Source organism: Neoarius graeffei, chromosome 2 (genome assembly GCF_027579695.1).
Source record: "Neoarius graeffei isolate fNeoGra1 chromosome 2, fNeoGra1.pri, whole genome shotgun sequence".
Taxonomy (NCBI): domain Eukaryota; kingdom Metazoa; phylum Chordata; class Actinopteri; order Siluriformes; family Ariidae; genus Neoarius; species Neoarius graeffei.
Genome location: NC_083570.1, coordinates 106,671,613 through 106,691,600, shown reverse-complemented (window position 1 = coordinate 106,691,600; position 19,988 = coordinate 106,671,613). Strand labels below are relative to the sequence as shown.

Genomic DNA, 19,988 nt, shown 5'->3' with positions numbered 1-19,988 from the left:
CTTCAGCAGTCTTACACAACTCATCCTTACTCATTCTATCCAAATCATCCTCAGATAAGGCCCCACGGCTCTCAGACAACGACATGTTTAACAACAACAAATCCGACTTTACCAGGACAAAGTACAATATCAGTTACCAGAATACAATTACCAATAGCTATTATCACAAAAAAAACCACCAATTAAAATTTGTGGAGTCCAAACGCCTGGTGCAGGTAATCTCAGCATGCAACAGGAGAAACAAAACACACTTGGGCTGCCCCGCATCTACCTACAGGATAGAGAAAGAGGCCCTACTTATTTTAACCTAGTCTTCGTGTGCCCTCATACGATTGAACTGAAACAGTCCCCCCGCGTTCAACACACCAGAAGAACAAAATAAAAAAGGCAAAATAACAACCCGTGTTAAGCGCGCTTACCTGCGGCGGGGGTTCACGTTAGCTCTGGCAGATCTAAACCTGCCCTAATTACTCCAGTGCACAGAGACACCTGCAACCTGCTCTGACTTCCACCACAACAAAAATAGCGGCCCAAAAGTGTCCTCCCCTCTCCTTGGCGAACAAAAAACGCACCGAATCAAAACAAAATCTTAATATGCCACGCCAAAACAAAAATCTGCGCACGGCTTCCAATTAAAAATGTACTTCATCTAAAAAGGTAAGTACATCCCGCGGATTTAAAAACACCTCCCGGACGAGCCTCCAATTATGTTACAATCACCTGGCTCAAGGGCAATGTAACATAAAAGAAAACCACACGCAGACAAAAAACGTTTCGAATATTTATTAAATAAAGAATAAAGTAACGTGTATGCAAGATCAGTTGTGTGTATGTGTTGCAAAGAATGTCTAGGAGTGTTCAAACTAACGCAAAATCGGCCAAAGGAGAAAGGGGAGGCCCCGCCAAAATGGACCACTGATCTTTTTATACCCTGTCCAATTATAGACGTGCACCTGCACTAAATCACCTAGTTGGACAGGGAAATAGGTTAGCCAGGTAGGCGAAGCTACCAACAATATGCAGAGCGTCACAATTTGCTGATCTAAATCCAAATGACAACCTTTTTTTTTGGCAAAGCATTGTGAGCCACACAAGTGACCACTGACAAAAATGCCTAAAAGTATGAGACTGCCATAGAAACATCTGCCACTGTCATCCCCTTCAAGTGAATCCAAGATGAGTAGCATTCGTTAGACTCATCAAAGCAAACTATATCCCCAGACTGAGTGGAGTAACAGATGAAATATTAACTTCTTGAATGAAAAAAAATGTCTGTCAGTTTAAATGAGAGATATTGTATTAGACACAAGTGTGTATTTATTTATTTATTTATTTTCGGAATTATGGAGAGTCCTCTTGTTCTGTTGTTGCTTGCCTGAGGATGTCATGAAAACACACCTTTAGAAAGCATCTGGTGACAAAACACATGCATCAAGCTGCTTTGTAGCTGTTCTTGCATGGACCATCCCAATGCAACCCAGCATTATGGTGATCTCTTTCAGAGAAGAGAAGAATACAGTGAGAACTGACATAAAGGGAATAATTTATTCTGCTACGATCTCTTCACCCTCCTTTTTTTAAAATTGATTTATTTTTTAAAACTTTCACTCTCATCCTTTGTTCACTTTTTTTTTATTTTTTATTTTCCAGGTATGTGAATTGTGCTCGTAATGATGAAGAACAGAATCTTGTGGCATTCCAGTATCGAGGGGGGATATTCTACCGTTGCTGTCGACCAATCAAAACAGGACAGGAGCTCTTGATGTGGTACGAAGATGACTACGGCAAAGACTATGGCCTTGCGTTCGATTACCTCTGGAAGAAAAAGTGCTCCTCAAATGGTTAAGTCCTCACCTGATCTTTTTTTCACAATTGCTGTCATGTATAGCAGTCGCTACTGCCCATGAATACTTAACAATATTTACTTTGGCATAGAGGTAATCCTCACCTCCACCACACAGTGCTACCACCAGTAGTTTATTTGATTAAACTAACTGATGGAGGCTAATTCAGTTCACGCTCATTCCAACACCATCTGAGTGAAAATATTAAAAGCACATACTAATGTTTTTATATGCTACAGAAAGTAATATTTTTGCATTTTATTGCCGTAACACGGAGCACGTGCTGTCTCAGTATCACCTAGGAGACCCTATTACACCCTAGCTTTTTGTAAAAACTGAAAAATAATATTCAATTGTGTATTTTCCATGGATCCCAGACGTCCGCTATTTAGCGGAATTCCGCTATTTTTCTAGCCAAAGTGTTGTTTTTTTAATATCTTGTATATCCATTAAAAATATGTTTGTTTAAGTAAAATGACCAGCAGAATACATTCTGATTTGGTTTGCTTGTTTAGCGATGTTTTTGTCAGCTTCGTTTGTTCTCGTTGACATTCGGGAACACTCGGAAGTTAAATTGATGTAAATACCGCGAGACTGTACGCAATAGAACGAAAAAACAATATGGCTGCACCCATTTGCTAGAAAACGTGTTTTAACTCTGTTCGTGCTTTTGTTTCTAATGCATTGAACTTAATTCAATATGTCGTGGAAAGCGTAGTTGCGCTTAGCCAGAGAGGAAGTTGAATCCAAGAAGAGATTAATGAATGTGGTGAATACAGAACTTGAAACAAAAGCTCATGCGAACAGAGTAGCTAAGAAACGATCCAAAAGAGCACTGCAGGAACATCAAAAAAAGCAGAAGGAAAGATCAGAGAAACAAAAGCAGAGAAAACTGGAGGAAAGATGACAGAATGCACCCCAGAAAAGAGCATTAAACTCCTCTGCAGTGAAACCTTTCAAAAAGAGAAAGGTTTAAATCAAATATCTCCAATATTTGCTGTACATATGTATATATCTAGGCGGCACGGTGGTGTAGTGGTTAGCGCTGTCGCCTCACAGCAAGAAGGTCCTGGGTTCGAGCCCCGGGGCCGGCGAGGGCCTTTCTGTGTGGAGTTTGCATGTTCTGCCCGTGTCCGTGTGGGTTTCCTCCGGGTGCTCCGGTTTCCTCCACAGTCCAAAGACATGCAAGTTAGGTTAACTGGTGACTCTAAATTGACCGTAGGTGTGAATGTGAGTGTGAATGGTTGTCTGTGTCTATGTGTCAGCCCTGTGATGACCTGGCGACTTGTCCAGGGTGTACCCCGCCTTTCGCCCGTAGTCAGCTGGGATAGGCTCCAGCTTGCCTGCGACCCTGTAGAAGGATAAAGCGGCTAGAGATAATGAGAATGTATATATCTAATATTACTGAATCATTGATTTCTGCTCATATTCATGATTTTTGAAAAATGAATGTGGCTTATATTAGACTAGTATTGACATTAACTCGAAACAAAAAAATAAACAAATGAGATGAACTATGGATACTATTGTTATATTATAACAAAATCAGTGGAATATTTAGGCAAGTATATTCTTCAAAGCTACATTTTCGTCTAATTTTTATAATTTTTTTTTTTTGCCACTTATGTCATAGATTACAAAATATGGCATCAAATAGATACACATTATTGTTAAATTCTGTTGCTTTTCTATGTTAAATTTATGTAAAAAATGTATTCTATAGCATCTTTAAATGTTAAAATCTCAACAGCTTCAGGGGGCTTTGCCCCCTGTACCCCCAGCAGGGGCACTGCCCCTGCACCCTGCAAAGGGCTTGAAGCCCCCTTGACCCATGCTGATAGAGGAATGTAAGAAACTATTTTTTTCAATTACTGCTGGGATCCCTGATTTTCAATATAACCCCAATTCCAAAAATGTTGGGACGCTGTGTAAGCCATAAATAAAAACAGAATGTGGTAATTTGCAAATCATGGAAACCCTATATTTCATTGAAAATAGTACAAAGATAACATATCAAATGTTGAAACTGAGAAATGTTAGTTTTTAAAAAAAATATATGCTCATTTTCAAGTCAAGTCAACTTTATTGTCAAATATGCTATACATGCTCGACATACAGCACAAATGAAATTTCAGTCCTCTCTGACCCACGGTGCAAACAGGTAATGCAATAAATAAAAATAGAGTAACTGAAATAAACAATATAAACAGTATAAACACTCTAGATAAGAAATAGACTAAATAAATTATATATATATATATATATATTTTTTTTAGTCTATGTCTATTTCTTATTTAGAGTGTTTAATACTGTATATTATATTTTTATATAAAAATTAGAGCAAAGGACAAAAAGTCAAGGGCAATTGAGGTATAGCAGGTAAACAAGAAATAAGCAGTATAAACAATAAACTAATAGCTCTTAAAGTGAGGTAGTGCGGAATAGTGCAAATGAGCGAGGTAAAGTGAAATGTTCAGACCCTGAGTTCAGTGTGCGAATGAATGTTGAGAGTATGTGTGTGTTGGGGGGGGGGGACTGTGAGGGTGACATGATGTCAGATGCTGAAGGGGGTCAGGGGTGTGTGTGGGCAGAATCTGTGGCAGAGGGGGGAGGAGGGACAGAACAGGGAGGGAGTTGAGCCTCCTGACCGCCTGGTGAAAGAAACTGTCCTTGAGCCTGCTGCTTTTGGCCCGGAGACTCCGCAGTATCCTCTTTGATGGCAGCAGGCTGAAGAGGCTGTGAGATGGGTGGGTGGGGTCACCTGCAATCCTGATGGCTTTTCGGGTGAGGTGGGAGTTATAGATATTCATAAGAGAAGGGAGAGAGACACCAATGAATTTGATGTCAGCAACACGTTTCAAAAAAGTTGGGACGGGGCATGTTTACCACTGTTGCAGCACCTCTACTTTTAACAATATTCTGTAAACTGCGGAGACCAGTTGCTGTAGTTTTGAAAGAGAAATGTTGTCCCATTCTTGCCTGATATACAATTTCAGTTGCTCAACAGATCGGGGTCTCCTTTGTCATATTTTGCACTCCATAATGCACCAAATGGGAGACAGGTCTAGACTGCAGGCAGGCCAGTTTAGCACATGAACTCTCTTACTATGGAACCATGCAGTTTTAATACGTGCAGAAAGTGGTTTGCTGAAAGAAGGAAGGCCTTCCCTGAAAAAGATTTTGTCTGGATGGCAGCATATTGCTCTGAAACGTGTATATATTATTCAGCATTAATGATGCCTTCCCAGATGTACAAGCTATCCATGTCATGTGCACTAATGCAGAGGTTCTCAATCTTTTCTGCTTTGAGGCCCACCTATTCATACTTGTAACGAGTTGGGGCCCATTAAAAAAGAAGATCCCCAATTATTTTGGCTCATCTATTCTATTAGAATCTAATAATCTACTGTAAAGTGTGTTAATGGAATGCAACATCACTCCCTGTTACAGAGGGGAGCCCAGGATTTAAATAAATGCAATAAAAACAAACTGTTTTTAATTGTAGGTATTGTATTTAAAACTGTATGGATGTGCCAGAAGCTGACATAAAACCATGCATGCAGGTCACTCTCAGTCAAAAGGGATTAATGATCCAAAAGTGCAGTCTGGTCCATTAACACAAGAACTTATTGTCATGTTTGTGTACAGCAAACACGCAAGTTATTAAAACCAAGAAGTACAATCAAAAGAAGTGAATATAGAAACCACTCAATGGGATTAGATCCTTGCACGCTAACGAAGGATTTTTCCTATGAATTGGAAAATTATCCATCCGTTGAGTTCCCCAACATCTCAAACTACCTGGTGCTGCAGACATCGTTCTACACAGACAAACAGATGAAAACCTGGAAGAGCATGGAAGCGTACAACTTTTTATATGTGGCTGGGTCCTTTATAATATTTCAAACACCACTGCTTACCTACAAGGACGAAACATGGACCAGGCCCCACTTGCTTGTAGGCACAGATCATTCCTTAGTCTACATCATGCTCCTTTTGAGCCCGACACCAAAGTGGAAAAATTAATTTCCCCTGGCTGTCTTCAGATAAAGAGAGAGACTTCCCTCTTCACCTACCAGTCAATTATTTAGTTTATTAAAAATCTTGTCACTTGTGTGTTTTCTTGTTATGCTGCCCTCCTCTTGGGGGATGTTTTATACTTTTGCATGCATGTCAAAAGCCCATGGATGGACACTTGCACAGGGTGAAGCCTTCATACTTGCATATAACTTGAATTTGTCCATGAGGTTGTATGACGGTGTTGTATGAATCACACCAGAACTTGCTGGAACGTACCGCATACCGGGGAGTATTCAAAGGGGTACGCAGCAGGCTTTGGTGGATTCCAGTTGTAAACAGACCTCCATGCATCAAAGCCTGATTCAGTGCAGGGCACTAGGAAATGCACAGTTGGTGAAGGTCAAGTGTGTGCATGGTGATGTACACAAATTTCTGCTAATGCCTGTTACTATTCACTTCTGGGGAGAAAAACATGGCGTGGAGGTGGCGGTTAGTCCGAGCCTCACCCACCCACTGATCCTGGGAACAGATTGGCCAGAGTTTAAAGCCTTAATGAAACAGATACTAGTGGGTGGGTCCTGCATTAGCACGTCACAGAGGAATCCTGCTGCAACGTTAGCTAAAGAAGTGGTTCCAGGGCTGTCTGTGTCAGCTCCATGCCATGATGACAGAGAGTGGGGAGAGCCCTCCTCCCTCTCTGGGGATTTCCTTAGGGGATTTCCCATTGGAGCAGGTGCGTGACGAGTCTCCGAGACACACTTTTGACCAAGTAAAAGTAAATGATGGCCAAAACCTCCAACCTAATTTTGCATTTTCCTTTCCGTACTTTTGTATTTTTAAGGATAGGCTATATCGAGTGATGCAGAATACTCAAATGAAAGAAAAGATGACACAGTTGTTGGTCCCAAAGAGCCGTAGGGAAACTTTATTCCATGTAGCTCATTATAATCATATGGCTGGGCATTTGGAGCAGGAGAAAACACTAAATCGTCTCCATGGCCCATTTCTATTGGCCAGGGATTCGCACCGATGTCCGCAGGTGGTGTGTGGCACCTCGTGAATGTCAGCTGGTAAATTCAGCAGCCACACCAAAAGCGCCATTGCACCCATTACCAGTGATTTAAGATCCCCTTTGAAAGAATTGATATGGATCTCGTCGGGCCATTAGCTCGATCTGCATGTGGGTATCGCTTTGTGTTAATCATAGTAGATTATGCAACGCAATATCCGGAAGCAGTGCCTCTCCGCAGTATCTCCACACTCAGTGTTGCGGAGGCACTCTTCCATGTTATCTCCCGAGTCAGGATTCTGAAAGAAATCCTGACTGATCAAGGTACTACTTTTGTCACACACACTGCGCAAATTGTAAGAATTATTGGGGATTAAATTGATTCGTACTAGTGTTTCCCATCCACAAACAGGTGGGCTGGTCGAACGATTTAACCAAAACACTTAAAAATGTGGTTAGTAAGTTCATTCATGGGGATGTTAAAAACTGGAACAGGTGGCTAGACCCTCTGTTGTTTGCAGTGCATGAGGTCCCATAAGCCTCTGCTGGGTTTTCCCCATTTGAATTGCTGTATGGGCGCAAGCCCTGAGGTGTCTTAGACATCATTAGAGAAAATTGGGAGGAGGGGCCTTCTCAAAGCAAAAATGAACTTCAATATGTTCTTGACCTGAGAGCAAAGCTCCATGCACTGAGTCACATAACCCAGGAGAATTTGCTACAGGCCCAAGAACGTCAATCTCGCCTGTCCAACAGAGGGATATAGCTAAGGGAATTTGCACTGGGAGATAAGATCCTCAATTTATTGCCTACTTCAAGCTCAGACTTACTCACCAAGTGGCAAGGGCCCTTTGAGGTCACACGGCGAATTGGGGAGGTCAACTATGAGGTCAAATGTCCAGATAGGGGCTACACATGTCAAATTTATCACCTCAATCTTCTGAAACTGTGGAGAGAGGAGGTTCTTGTGGCTATGGCAAGGGTAGTTCCAGAGAGGGCGGAGCTGGGACTGGAGGGAAGTCTAAAAAGTGTGGCCCAGTTCACCCCGGTCCCCTGTGGAGACCACCTCTCACCATCCCAGAGAGCACAGGTTATTAGGTTGCAGGAGGAATGCTGCGATGTGTTCTCACCTTTCCGTGATTGCACTGACCTCATAGAACACCACATTGAGACTCCCGCAGGAGTGGTGGTGTGCAGCCGCCGTATCGGCTCCCTGAACACAAGAAAAATGTGGTTCGGGATGAACTCCAGGTTATGCTTCAGATGGGGGTAATTGAGAAGTCGCAACTGGAGCAGCCCAGTGGTCTTTGTCCTCAAGACCAACGGGTCGGTCCGGTTCTGTGTAGACTATAGAAAAGTCAACACAGTGTCTAAATTTGACACATCTCCAATGCCTCGCATTGATGAGCTGCTCGATCGGTTAGGCGTGGCTTGCTTTTACTCAACACTGGATTTAACAAAGGGATATTGGCAGATCCCCTTGACTCCATTATCCCGTGAAGAAACGGCCTTTTCCACTCCATTTGGTTTACACCAATTTGTCACCTCCCTTTTGGGTTGTTTGGGGCCCCAGCGACATTTCAGCGTCTCATGGACCGAATTCTCCATCCCCACAATGCGTATGTGGCGGCTTACTGAGGTGATATAATCATTTGTAGTAATGATTGGGAGCGGCATCTACATCATCTCAGAGCGGTCCTGAGGTCACTGAGGTGCACGGGGCTCACAGCAAACCCGAAGAAGTGTGCAATTGGGTGGGTGGAAATATGGTATCTGGGCTTCCCCTTGGATCATGGGCAGGTGCGTCCACAAATTGTTAAGTCCGCAGCGATTGTGGCCTGCCCGAGACCTAAGGCCAAAAAGGGTGAGGCAGTTCCTAAGGTTGGCTGGCTATTATAGACGGTTCATGCCTAATTTGTCAGATGTCACCAGTCCACGGACTGACTTCACTAAAACAGGAGCACCAGATCCAGTCCAGTGGACAGAGCTGTGCCAACAGGCCCTTAACCAGGTAAAAGCTGTCCTGTGTGGGGGGCCACTTTTATACTCCCTGACTTCTCTCTCTCCCTTTTGTTTTATAGGGTGCCGATGTGTTGGGCTGGGGGCCGTTTTGTCCCTAACGATGGAGGGTGAGGAGCGCCCCGTGCTGTACATCAGCTGCAAGCTCTCCATGCAGGAGATGAAGTACAGCACCCTCGAGAAGGAGTGCTTGGCCATCAAATGGGCGGTCCTCACCCTCCAGTATTACCTGCTGGGACGTCCTTTCACCCTCTGCTTGGATCATGCTCCATTCCAGTGGCTCCACCGCATGAAGAATGCCAGTGCGTGGCTCACCCATTGGTGTCTGGGTCCGCAGTCTTTTAAGTTCGAGGTGGTCCACAGGCCAGGGGCACAGATGGTGGTAGCGGACTACCTCTCTCAGAAGGGGGGAGGAGGGAGTCGGCTGCAAGGACGGCTCCCCGGCCTGAGTTGGGCAGTGGGGTATGTGGCAGCGGGGGCGTAGTCAAGGGCCAGTTTGTGACTGGAGAGTGAAGCCGGGGAAGGGGAGTGGTAAAGTGGAAGCACCTGTTGTGGATTAATGTGCTGTGTCTGTCTGTGTGCAGTGACTGGGAGCAAATAAAAGGGGGAGAGGAGCAGAGAGTTTTTCATCTTCCCCTGGCTAATCTTATGCCTGTGTGTTGTCATTTTAATATTCGTTTAAGTCTGCTGAAAAGTGTGTTTCTTTTTGTTGAGCTCTGGTTTTAAATAAAACCAAAAGTGAACCCGCCTGCCTGTTATTCAGCGTCCACCGCTATCAGGGAAGCATTAGTCACCTATACTGTGTCTTTATTGGGAGTCTGTTCGAAGGAAGAGAAAGTAAAATGTTCAATCCGGCAGGCTCAAACTAGCCAGTATAAAGCATTACATGTTTAATTTTATTAAAGACATAAGTCTGAGGAACTAATGGAGTGAATGTCTAAACAGGTTTTTACAAAGAGTTTGCATCCATTTCTGTCGCAGGGTCAGGCCCCCCCCCCGACAACACTTTCAGAAAGCAGTCGGGTATCATGAGTATTTAGATTCACATCTCTGCATGCCACGTTTACCCATGATCCCGCTCTGTGTTGTGATGCAAAGAAGCAAAAATACAGTATGTACCTGTTAACATGGAAGTTGAAACCAGACTTAAGAGAGTTTAGTTCGATGGTATTCTAAGATGCTGACCTACTGAACTAGTGTGAGAATATGGTTCTGATGGAAAATACACAGCACCTCTGGATAAGGGTGCCTACTAAATGCTGTAAATGTAAAGCTTATGCTTAAAAATATAAACATGCATTTTGAATTGATTGAAAAAAGTAAGAATGGATTGTGACACTGCTCACATGACACAATATGTGAGTACATTTTCTAACATTCCTTGTGACCTCTGATGCTTGTTTGACTGTATGTATTTACTTTTTCACATGGTGCAAATTCCACCATTTAAAATAATGTTACATTACATTACAGGCATACATTACAGCAGATGCTCTTATCCAGAGTGAAGTACAACATACCCAGAGCAGACTGGGGAGCAGTTGGGGGTTAGGTGCCTTGCTCAAGGGCCCTTCAGCCGTTCCTGTTGGTCCCAAAACTGCTTCTCTAACCATTAGGCCCTGGCTATACTTTTTTTGGCAGCATCAGATTCATGTCTAAATTGTTCCAAAATTGAACAGTGACAGCCTGGCTTTGGGGTCTACACTAATAGAAACATCTACGTCGATGGAATTAGGATAGTGAGGTTTTACAAAACTTGGTTGGACCACCTCTAGGAGTGGCTAATGTGGTGGATCTCATGATATCACTATGTGACTCCTGAGCTCTTGCCTTAACTTCTCACTTGCTTTTCATGACTTTGTGCATTTAACCATTTTAGAAGAAAAACTGGCAAGGTCCTAATATATAGAAGCATTTTAGCCATGGACAGAGGTAGGTCTACCAGAGTTGACCTCATCCTTCACTCCAGGCAAGTCTCATGGTATGTGACCTGTTAACCTGAAGAATCTCCAAAATTGCTAGAGGACTTCCTTAAAAACAAACAAGCAAGAAAAGGCCTTGTATTACTGGCTATTTTGCACTCTGGATTTGTCTGCATCAGATCATAAGAAAAAGTATCCATTATGGGTTTTTTACTGCCTTTTCTCATCCAGAATTACAACCCCGATTCCAAAAAAGTTGGGATAAAGTACAAATTGTAAATAAAAATGGAATGCAATATCTTACAAATCTCAAACTGATATTGTATTCACAATAGAACATACACAACATATCAAATGTCGAAAGTGAGACGTTTTGAAATTTCATGCCAAATATTGGCTCATTTGAAATTTCATGACAGCAACACATCTCAAAGTTGGGACAGGAGCAATAAGAGGCTGGAAAAGTTAAAAGGTACAAAAAAGGAACAGCTGGAGGACCAAATTGCAACTCATTAGGTCACTTGGCAATAGGTCATTAACATGACTGGGTATAAAAAGAGCATCTTGGAGTGGCAGCGGCTCTCAGAAGTAAAGATGGGAAGAGGATCACCAATCCCCCTAATTCTGCGCCGACAAATAGTGGAGCAATAGCAGAAAGGAGTTCAACAGTGTAAAATTGCAAAGAGTTTGAACATATCATCATCTACAGCGCATAATCTCATCAAAAGATTCAGAGAATCTGGAAGAATCTCTGTGCGTAAGGGTCAAGGCCGGAAAACCATACTGGGTGCCCGTGATCTTCGGGCCCTTAGACAGCACTGCATCACATACAGGCATGCTTCTGTATTGGAAATCACAAAAAAGGGGGCTCAGGAATATTTCCAGAGAACATTATCTGTGAATATAATTCACCGTGCCATTCACCGTGCCATCCACCGTTGCCAGCTAAAACTCTATAGTTCAAAGAAGAAGCCGTACCTAAACATGATTCAGAAGCACAGATGTCTTCTCTGGGCCAAGGCTCATTTAAAATGGACTGTGGCAAAGTGGAAAACTGTTCTGTGGTCAGGCGAATCAAAATTTGAAGTTCTTTATGGAAATCAGGGACGCCGTGTCATTCGGACTAAAGAGGAGAAGGACGACCCAAGTTATCAGTACTCAGTTCAGAAGCCTGCATCTCTGATGGTATGGGGTTGCATTAGTGCGTGTGGCATGGGCAGCTTACACATCTGGAAAGACATCAATGCTGACAGGTATATCCAGGTTCTAGAGCAACATATGCTCCCATCCAGACGACGTGTCTTTCAGGGAAGACCTTGCATTTTCCAACATGACAATGCCAAACCACATACTGCATCAGTTACAGCATCATGGCTGCGTAGAAGAAGGGCCCAGGTACTGAACTGGCCAGCCTGCAGTCCGGATATTTCACCCATAGAAAAACATTTAGCGCATTATAAAACGGAAGATACGACAAAAAAGACCTAAGACAGTTGAGCAACTAGAATCCTACATTAGACAAGAATGGGTTAACATTCCTATCCCTAAACTTGAGCAACTTGTCTCCTCAGTCCCCAGACGTTTACAGACTGTTGTAAAGAGAAGAGGGGATGTCTCACAGTGGGAAACATGGCCTTGTCCCAACTTTTTTGAGATGTGGTGTTGTCATGAAATTTAAAATCACCTAATTTTTCTCTTGAAATGATACATTTTCTCAGTTTAAACATTTGATGTGTCATCTATGTTCTATTCTGAATAAAATATGGAATTTTGAAACTTCCACATCATTGCATTCAGTTTTTATTTACAATTTGTACTTTGTCCCAACTTTTTTGGAATCGGGGTTGTAAAATAGATTATGTTGCTGTTGTGTTTTTTGTTCATAGTGAGATGGTTTGTTAGAAACTTAAAACCATTTGTGTAGTTTTTCACTGACTTTCTAACATATATTTCATTTTTTTTATGCTCCAGAAATGAACGATATGCTGCTACAAGTCTTCTGCTCCTGGTGTCCACTTTCCTATGTGTCTCAAATTTACCTTGACAATCACATAAGGAGAAGCCACTTTGAGGAATATGTGAAAGTGAAAAATGTGAATCTGATTCCCACAAGAAACTCCAGTAGACAAGAACCATGCTCTGGAACTTTCCACACTTGTGCCACTCGGGGACAAATGCAGAAAGAAATTCGTCACTGCTCAAATTGTGGGAAGGGTTTTACTCACTTGAATAATCTCAAATCCCTGTGTGTCCACACAGGTGAGAATCTGTCCCACTGCTCACATTCTCATGAAAGGGATGTTCTTCAGAGACACCAGAGCATTCACACAAGAGAGAAAGCATATTATTGCTCACAGTGTGGCAAGTGTTTTACACAACAGAATACTCTCCAAACCCATCTTCTTATTCACACGGGAGAGAAGCCGCATCGCTGCTTACATTGTCGGAAGAGTTTTAATCACCAAAGTAGCCTCAGAAAACACCAGCGTATTCACACAGGAGACAAGCCATACCATTGCTCACAGTGTGGAAAGAGTTTTAATAATGGGAGTAATTACAGGCAACACCAATGCAGTCATACAGTAGAAAAGATATATCCATGTTCTCACTGTGGAAAGAATTTTAACAATAGCACTAGTCTACAAAGACACCAGAGCATTCACACAGGAAAGAAACCATATCACTGCTCACAGTGTGGGAAGAGGTTTACCTATCATAGTAATCTCAAAGGTCATGAGCGCATTCACACAGGAGAGAAGCCGTATCATTGTTCACAGTGTGGGAAGAGGTTTACCTACCAGAGTCATCTCAAAGATCATGAGCGCATTCACACAGGAGAAAAGCCGTATCACTGCTCACAGTGTGGGAAGAGTTTTAATAAAAGAAACACTCTACAGAGACACTTGCGTATTCACACAGAAGTGAAGCCGTATCAGTGCTCACAGTGTGGGAAGATGTTTAATCAGCAGAGCGATCTCCAAAGACACCAGCGCATTCACACAGAAGAGAAACCGTATCACTGCTCACAGTGTGGGAAAAGGTTTACACGCCATGATGCTCTCAGACGACACCAGTCCATTCACACAGGAGAGAAGCCGTATCAGTGCCCACGGTGCGGGAAGAGGTTTAATCATCACAGCGATCTCCAAAAACACCAACGCACCCACACAGGAGAGAGGCCGCATTAATGCTTATTGTGGGAAGAGCTTCGTTCACCAGAGCAATCTCCAAAGACGCTGGCATATTCACACAGGAGAGAAGCCGTATCAGTGCTCACAGTGTGGGAAGAGTTTTAGACAGCAGAATGCTTTCCAAGCACATCAGCTCGTTCACACAGGAGAGAAGCCGTATCACTGCTCAGAAGGTGGGGAGAGTTTTAATCAAAGGGTATTCTCCAAAGACACTGGAGGATTCACACAAGATAGAAGCTGTATCACTGCTTACTCTGTGGGAACAGTTTAAGACGACATGGTTACCTCTGGCAATGTCAGCTCATTCACACAGGAGAGAAGCTGCATCATTGCGCACAGTGTGGACAGAGATTCACTTATTCAAATATATTTAAGAAACACAACTGCTCCAAAATAGAGCCAGCAGCTAATGATATATCTTCAAATCCAGATACATGATTACCATTACTGCCATTGTTTACATTTCTATGTCTGGATTTGTTTAAATCATTTGTGTGTACAGTAAATATACTAAATATATACAGTAAATATGGCTAAAATTATGTGGACACCTGACAATCCCACCCATAACTGGGTCTACTGTAAACTGTTGTCAGAAAGTTAGAAATACAAAATTGCCTAGACTGGCTTTGTATGTTGAGACCTGTTCCAGCATGACAATGCCCTTATACACAGAGTGAGGTCCATAAGGACATGATTTACTATGGGATGAACTGGAATACTGATCATGAGCCAGGCCTTCTTGCCTGTCACCATTGCCAACCTCACGAATGATCTTGTGGCTGAGTGAGCACTAATCCCCACAGCCACGCTCCAAAATCTAGTGGGAGGCCTTGCCAGAAGAAACTGACTCCATGTTAATGCCTAAGGTTTTGAAACGGGATGTTCAACGTGTGTGTGTGTGATTTTATATAAATAAATAAATTACATTACAATGCATTTAGCAGACGCTCTTATCTAGAGGGATGTACACAGAGTGCAAAAGTCAGGTACATGAAGTGCTGAACTTCTAGAAAAGAAATCTCTAGTGCCAACTGAACAAGTGACAGCAATACCTAGTGTAATATGCTGTTGAAATACCAATACTCAAACAGCCAAGCAAACAAACCAACCATACAAAAAGTATAACTAAATGGAGAACTCAAAACCGCTAACTCCAGACTAGAGTGTACACAACCTGGGTTGGTCTAGACCAAAACGTAGTTACACAGTGGGCAGGGAAGAAGGGGATAGGTGCAGCCTGAAGAGATGAGTCTTCAGTCTGCGCTTGAAGGTGGTCAGGGAGTCAGCCGTTCTGACCTCAGTGGGAAGATCATTCCACCAACAGGGAACCAGGACAGACAGTCTTGAGCAGGCTGGGCAGGAGCGGAGAGAAGGAGGGGCCAGGCAACTAGTAGTAGCAGAGTGTAGGGATCTGGCTGGCGTGTAGGGGTGAATCAGACTCTGGAGGTATGCTGGCCCTAACCCCTTGAGAGCCTGGTAAGCTAGCACCAATGTCTTAAATCTTATGTGAGCTGCAATAGGTAGCCGGTGCAGGTTGGCAAGCAGAGGGGTGACATGGGGAGAACAAGGGAGGTTGTTGACCAGGTGAACTGCAGGGGTCCAATGGCAGAAGCTGGAAGGCCAGCAAGGAGAGAGTTGCAGTAGTCCAAGTGGAAGAGAATCAGTGCTTGGACCAGGAGCTGAGCAGAGTAGGTGGTAAGAAAAGGGTGGCTCCTTCGGATGTTGTAGAAGAGGAATCTGTGTGTCCGGGTCACTGCAGCAATGTTTGCTGAGGAGGAGAGTTTGTCGTCGAACATGACCCCTAGGTTCTTCACACTGGGTAAAGGAGACCTAGAGATGTCCCCAAGGGAGATGACAATGTCCGGTGGAGAGGCTGGAGCAGGAATGTAGATGCCTTCTGTCTTGTCTGGGTTGAGCTTCAGGTGATGGCTATCCATCCAGCTCTGGATGTCATGCAGGCAAGCAGAGATGCAAGCAGAGATTTGTTTGTCAGAAGGAGGAAAAGAGAGAAACAGTTGGGTGTCATCATCATAGCAGTGGTAGGATAGACCATGAATTGGGCTAAGAGACTGGGTGTAGAGGGAGAAGAGAAGCGGACCAAGGACTGAACCTTGAGGGACACCGGTGGTAAGTGGGCATGTTGCTGATACAGTACCAGGCCAGGTAACCTGGAAGGAGCAACCAGAGAGGTAGGACTTGAACCAGTCTAGGGCTGTCTCACAGATCCTTAGAGCTGATACGAATGACGGGAGGATGGACTGATCAACAGTGTCAAATGTGGCAGAAAGATCAAGGAGAATCAAGACCGAGGAGAGGGAGGCAACACGTGCTGCATGAAGTGCCTCACTGACAGAGAGAAGCGCAGTCTCAGTTGAGTGTCTGACTCGGAAGCCAGACTGGTGGGGATTTAGGAGGTTGTTCCATGAGAGAAAAGAGGAGAGTTGGTTAGCAACAGCACATTCAAGTGTCTTTGACAGGAAGGGGAGAAGAGAAACGGGGTGGTAACTCTGGATGACAGAGGGGTCTAAGGTGGGTTTTTTCAGCAGAGGGGTGATGTGGGCCTGTTTGAAGCTGGAGGGAAAGTATCCGGAGGATAAGGAGAAGTTGGTGAGGGAAGTGATAAATGGGAGGATGTCAAGAGTGATGGTCTGGAGGAGAGATGAGGGGATAGGGTCAAGGGCACAAGTGGTCATATATAATATAAATTGGGTGTGATAGGTGCCCACATACTTTTGACCACACACTGTGTGTATCTGTAGTTATAAATATTACAGTACTGAAAATTGTAGAGCAGTGTTTAGTATTACATCTTATGTTTAAGCTTTACTAGTGAAATGTTTTGGTATGGCGGCACGATGGTGTAGTGGTTAGCGCTGTCGCCTCACAGCAAGAAGGTCCTGGGTTCGAGCCCCGGGGCCGGCGAGGGCCTTTCTGTGTGGAGTTTGCATGTTCTCCCTGTGTCCGCGTGGGTTTCCTCCGGGTGCTCCGGTTTCCCCCACAGTCCAAAGACATGCAGGTTAGGTTAACTGGTGACTCTAAATTGACCGTAGGTGTGAATGTGAGTGTGAATGGTTGTCTGTGTCTATGTGTCAGCCCTGTGATGACCTGGCGACTTGTCCAGGGTGTACCCCGCCTTTCGCCCATAGTCAGCTGGGATAGGCTCCAGCTTGCCTGAGACCCTGTAGAAGGATAAAGCAGCTAGAGATAATGAGATGAGATGAGATGAGATGTTTTGGTATCTGTAGTATTTTATGTCATTTGAATAAAGTTTACTCCCAATTTAAACTTGCATACTCTGTTTTTTCTTTTTATTTCTGTCATACACATGAATAAATCTTCACATTAGTTAGGAATATTCAGCCTTCTTGGAAAAGGTAGAGCAGGTTCTTGGTGGAAGATGGAGAGGGCAATTAATACCTTCTCCATAGTGCCTTTGGGGGATTTGCTAATTTTGGGATTGAAGGAGATATCATACTTGGAGGAGTTTGATTGGGAGGAACAGAGTCCTTGATCTGAGTTTGAGCATCGTGATGGAGTATTTAGACTTCTGAGCAAGCCATGAATTGTCAATGACAAAAACATTCAACACAAAGATTCTAAACATGCTTGGTATCAGAGAACCTTGACCCAAACTTGGCCCCCACTTGTCAGGAACATGACGGGACCCACATAGTCCTGATGGTGGCACACCAGCAAAAGGTTTTATGTTTTTTTTCCACATCTCATGAACCATAAGTCCTCTAAAGATCCCCCCACTGATTCCTTGGGTTCTCCCAAACAGTAAAAGTCCCAAGAACCATTCTTTTTCTTCCATGTTAGCATGAAGCACCGATTTTTTTAAAAATAAGGTTTCAAAATGTTATTGCTGCTTTCCATACAATCAGTGGCGATCCTAGAGTGATTTACTTCCCGGGCGAAACCCCCTGCTGGCGGCCCCCCCCCCGGCCCAACCCGACAACCACCTCCCACCCACCACCTAAGAAAACACTAACTTCGTCCAGAACACACACGACCCCATACACAAACTCACAACAGCTATTTTCAAGAACAAATTTCCAGTTTTAATGACTAGTGCAATAAAAAATACAAAGATAAACAATAAACAAAAAGACTCAATGACTTCGCATTACAGCTCATCTCATCTCTAGCTGCTTTATCCTGTTCAACAGGGTCACAGGCAAGCTGGAGCCTATCCCAGCTGACTACGGGCGAAAGGCGGGGTACACCCTGGACAAGTCGCCAGGTCATCACAGGGCTGACACAGACAACCATTCACACTCACACCTACGGTCAATTTAGAGTCACCAGTTAACCTAACCTGCATGTCTTTGGACTGTGGGGGAAACCGGAGCACCCGGAGGAAACCCACGCGGACACGGGGAGAACATGCAAACTCCACACAGAAAGGCCCTCGCCGGCCACGGGGCTCGAACCCGGACCTTCTTGCTGTGAGGCGACAGCGCTAACCACTACACCACCGTGCCGCCCCGCATTACAGCTATCCACAGCTATTTAAGAAAGCACAACTGCACTACAGCACCACCCGATGGTCAAAATATTGCACAAGTCAGTTTTACCAACAGAGTGCACAATGAATTATCATAGAGTACCATTCACCATTATTATTAACAAGACTTAAACCTCCATTAAAGTCGCACCATATAAATAACAAAAGAAGCTAAGCAGTTAAACAAATCACAATTACAGAATAACATGAAGTGACAAAAGATCTAAAAATACTATACATTAAAGTGGCAAAAATGGTAAAACGCAATCGTATCATAAATAAATGAACTAACAACAGAGAAGAGGTAAATCCTATACATATTACTGTACACAAGAAGAAATAAACACTATTGTGTATCATAAATAACAAGTAGTAACAAATGAAGTTAACACTCTTTAAAGTGGCAAAAATGGCAAACCACTATAATTTGTCATAAATAAGACGTGCAAAAGAAGTAAGAGGAAAACAGTCTATATACATTTAAGTGGCAATTATATTCAGGATGCAAAAGTGAAAGCACAACCTAAAAGTTGGCTTTTCTGGCCTTCCTGGATGCAAATTCTTCCACAATGTCTTCATATGAGATTTGTTCCCCTAAGGCGTGGTTTATGCTGATCACAGCAAGGCCACTGAACCGTTCCTGTGACATTGTTGACCTTAGGTAAGTCTTGATCAGTTTTAGCTTCGAGAAGCTCCTCTCTGCCTGAGTCACAGTAACAGGCAGAGTGGCAGCAATTCTGAGTCCAGTCCAGAAATTGGGGTAGATCTCTGATACCTCCTTCTTGTGCATGAATGTGATCAGCTCAAGGGGGGTCACAGTTGCTGACGGCAAGTCAGGAAAGTTCCTGATCTCCTGCACGAGCTCTTTTTTTTTGGGACCGTTTTTTCGCACCTGCGCTCGTGCCGCCCCCCCCGTGATGCCGCCCCGGGCGGCTGCCCGGTCGGACCGCCCCCAGGACCGCCCCTGCATACAATAGTCCAAAAACAATTGATCAGTTTTATCAGCTATACAACGTAATAATAAATGTAACAGCTAGAGACCAGAGGTTTAAGCTGCGACACGTGGAACGTGGGGTGGATACGTCACATGGTGAGTGGTAGTGCCAGTCTGGTGGAACATGGATTGATTACCTTGCTGATGAGGAAAGGTCCTAGGTATCTGGGAGCTAGCTTGTGGGAGACTTCTGAGTGGGAGGTTGCATGTGGAAAGCATAACTCGTTGCCCCACCCGGTAGGTGGGCACCTTAGAGCGGCGTTTGTCGGCCTGCCTCTTGGATGATAGGGCAGAGCGAACGAGTCTTCTCTGGGCCATTGCCCACGTTCTCCTGCAGCAGCATATGAAGATTTGGGCTGAGGGTACAGCGACCTCCTCCTCTTGGTTGGGGAAGAGTGGTGGTTGGTCACCTAGGGACCACTGGAAGGGTGAGAGACCTGTGGCAGATGAGGGAAGAGTGTTATGAGCGTATTCGACCCAAG

General features: G+C 43.9%; 1 protein-coding gene across 2 annotated transcripts in view; it reads left to right on the top strand.

Moving 5' to 3' along the window:
* LOC132882095 (histone-lysine N-methyltransferase PRDM9-like) overlaps positions 1–17,056 on the top strand; it is a 70,929-nt gene extending 53,873 nt beyond the window's left edge. For both annotated transcript variants that reach the window (XM_060915333.1, XM_060915334.1), the window contains exons 10-11: positions 1,651–1,841; positions 12,783–17,056. In XM_060915333.1, coding sequence (XP_060771316.1) covers positions 1,651–1,841; positions 12,783–13,999 — 1,408 coding nt within the window. In that variant the 3' untranslated portion in view covers positions 14,000–17,056. The remainder of the gene's footprint in view (positions 1–1,650; positions 1,842–12,782) is intronic.
* The last annotated feature ends 2,932 nt before the right edge of the window (positions 17,057–19,988 follow it).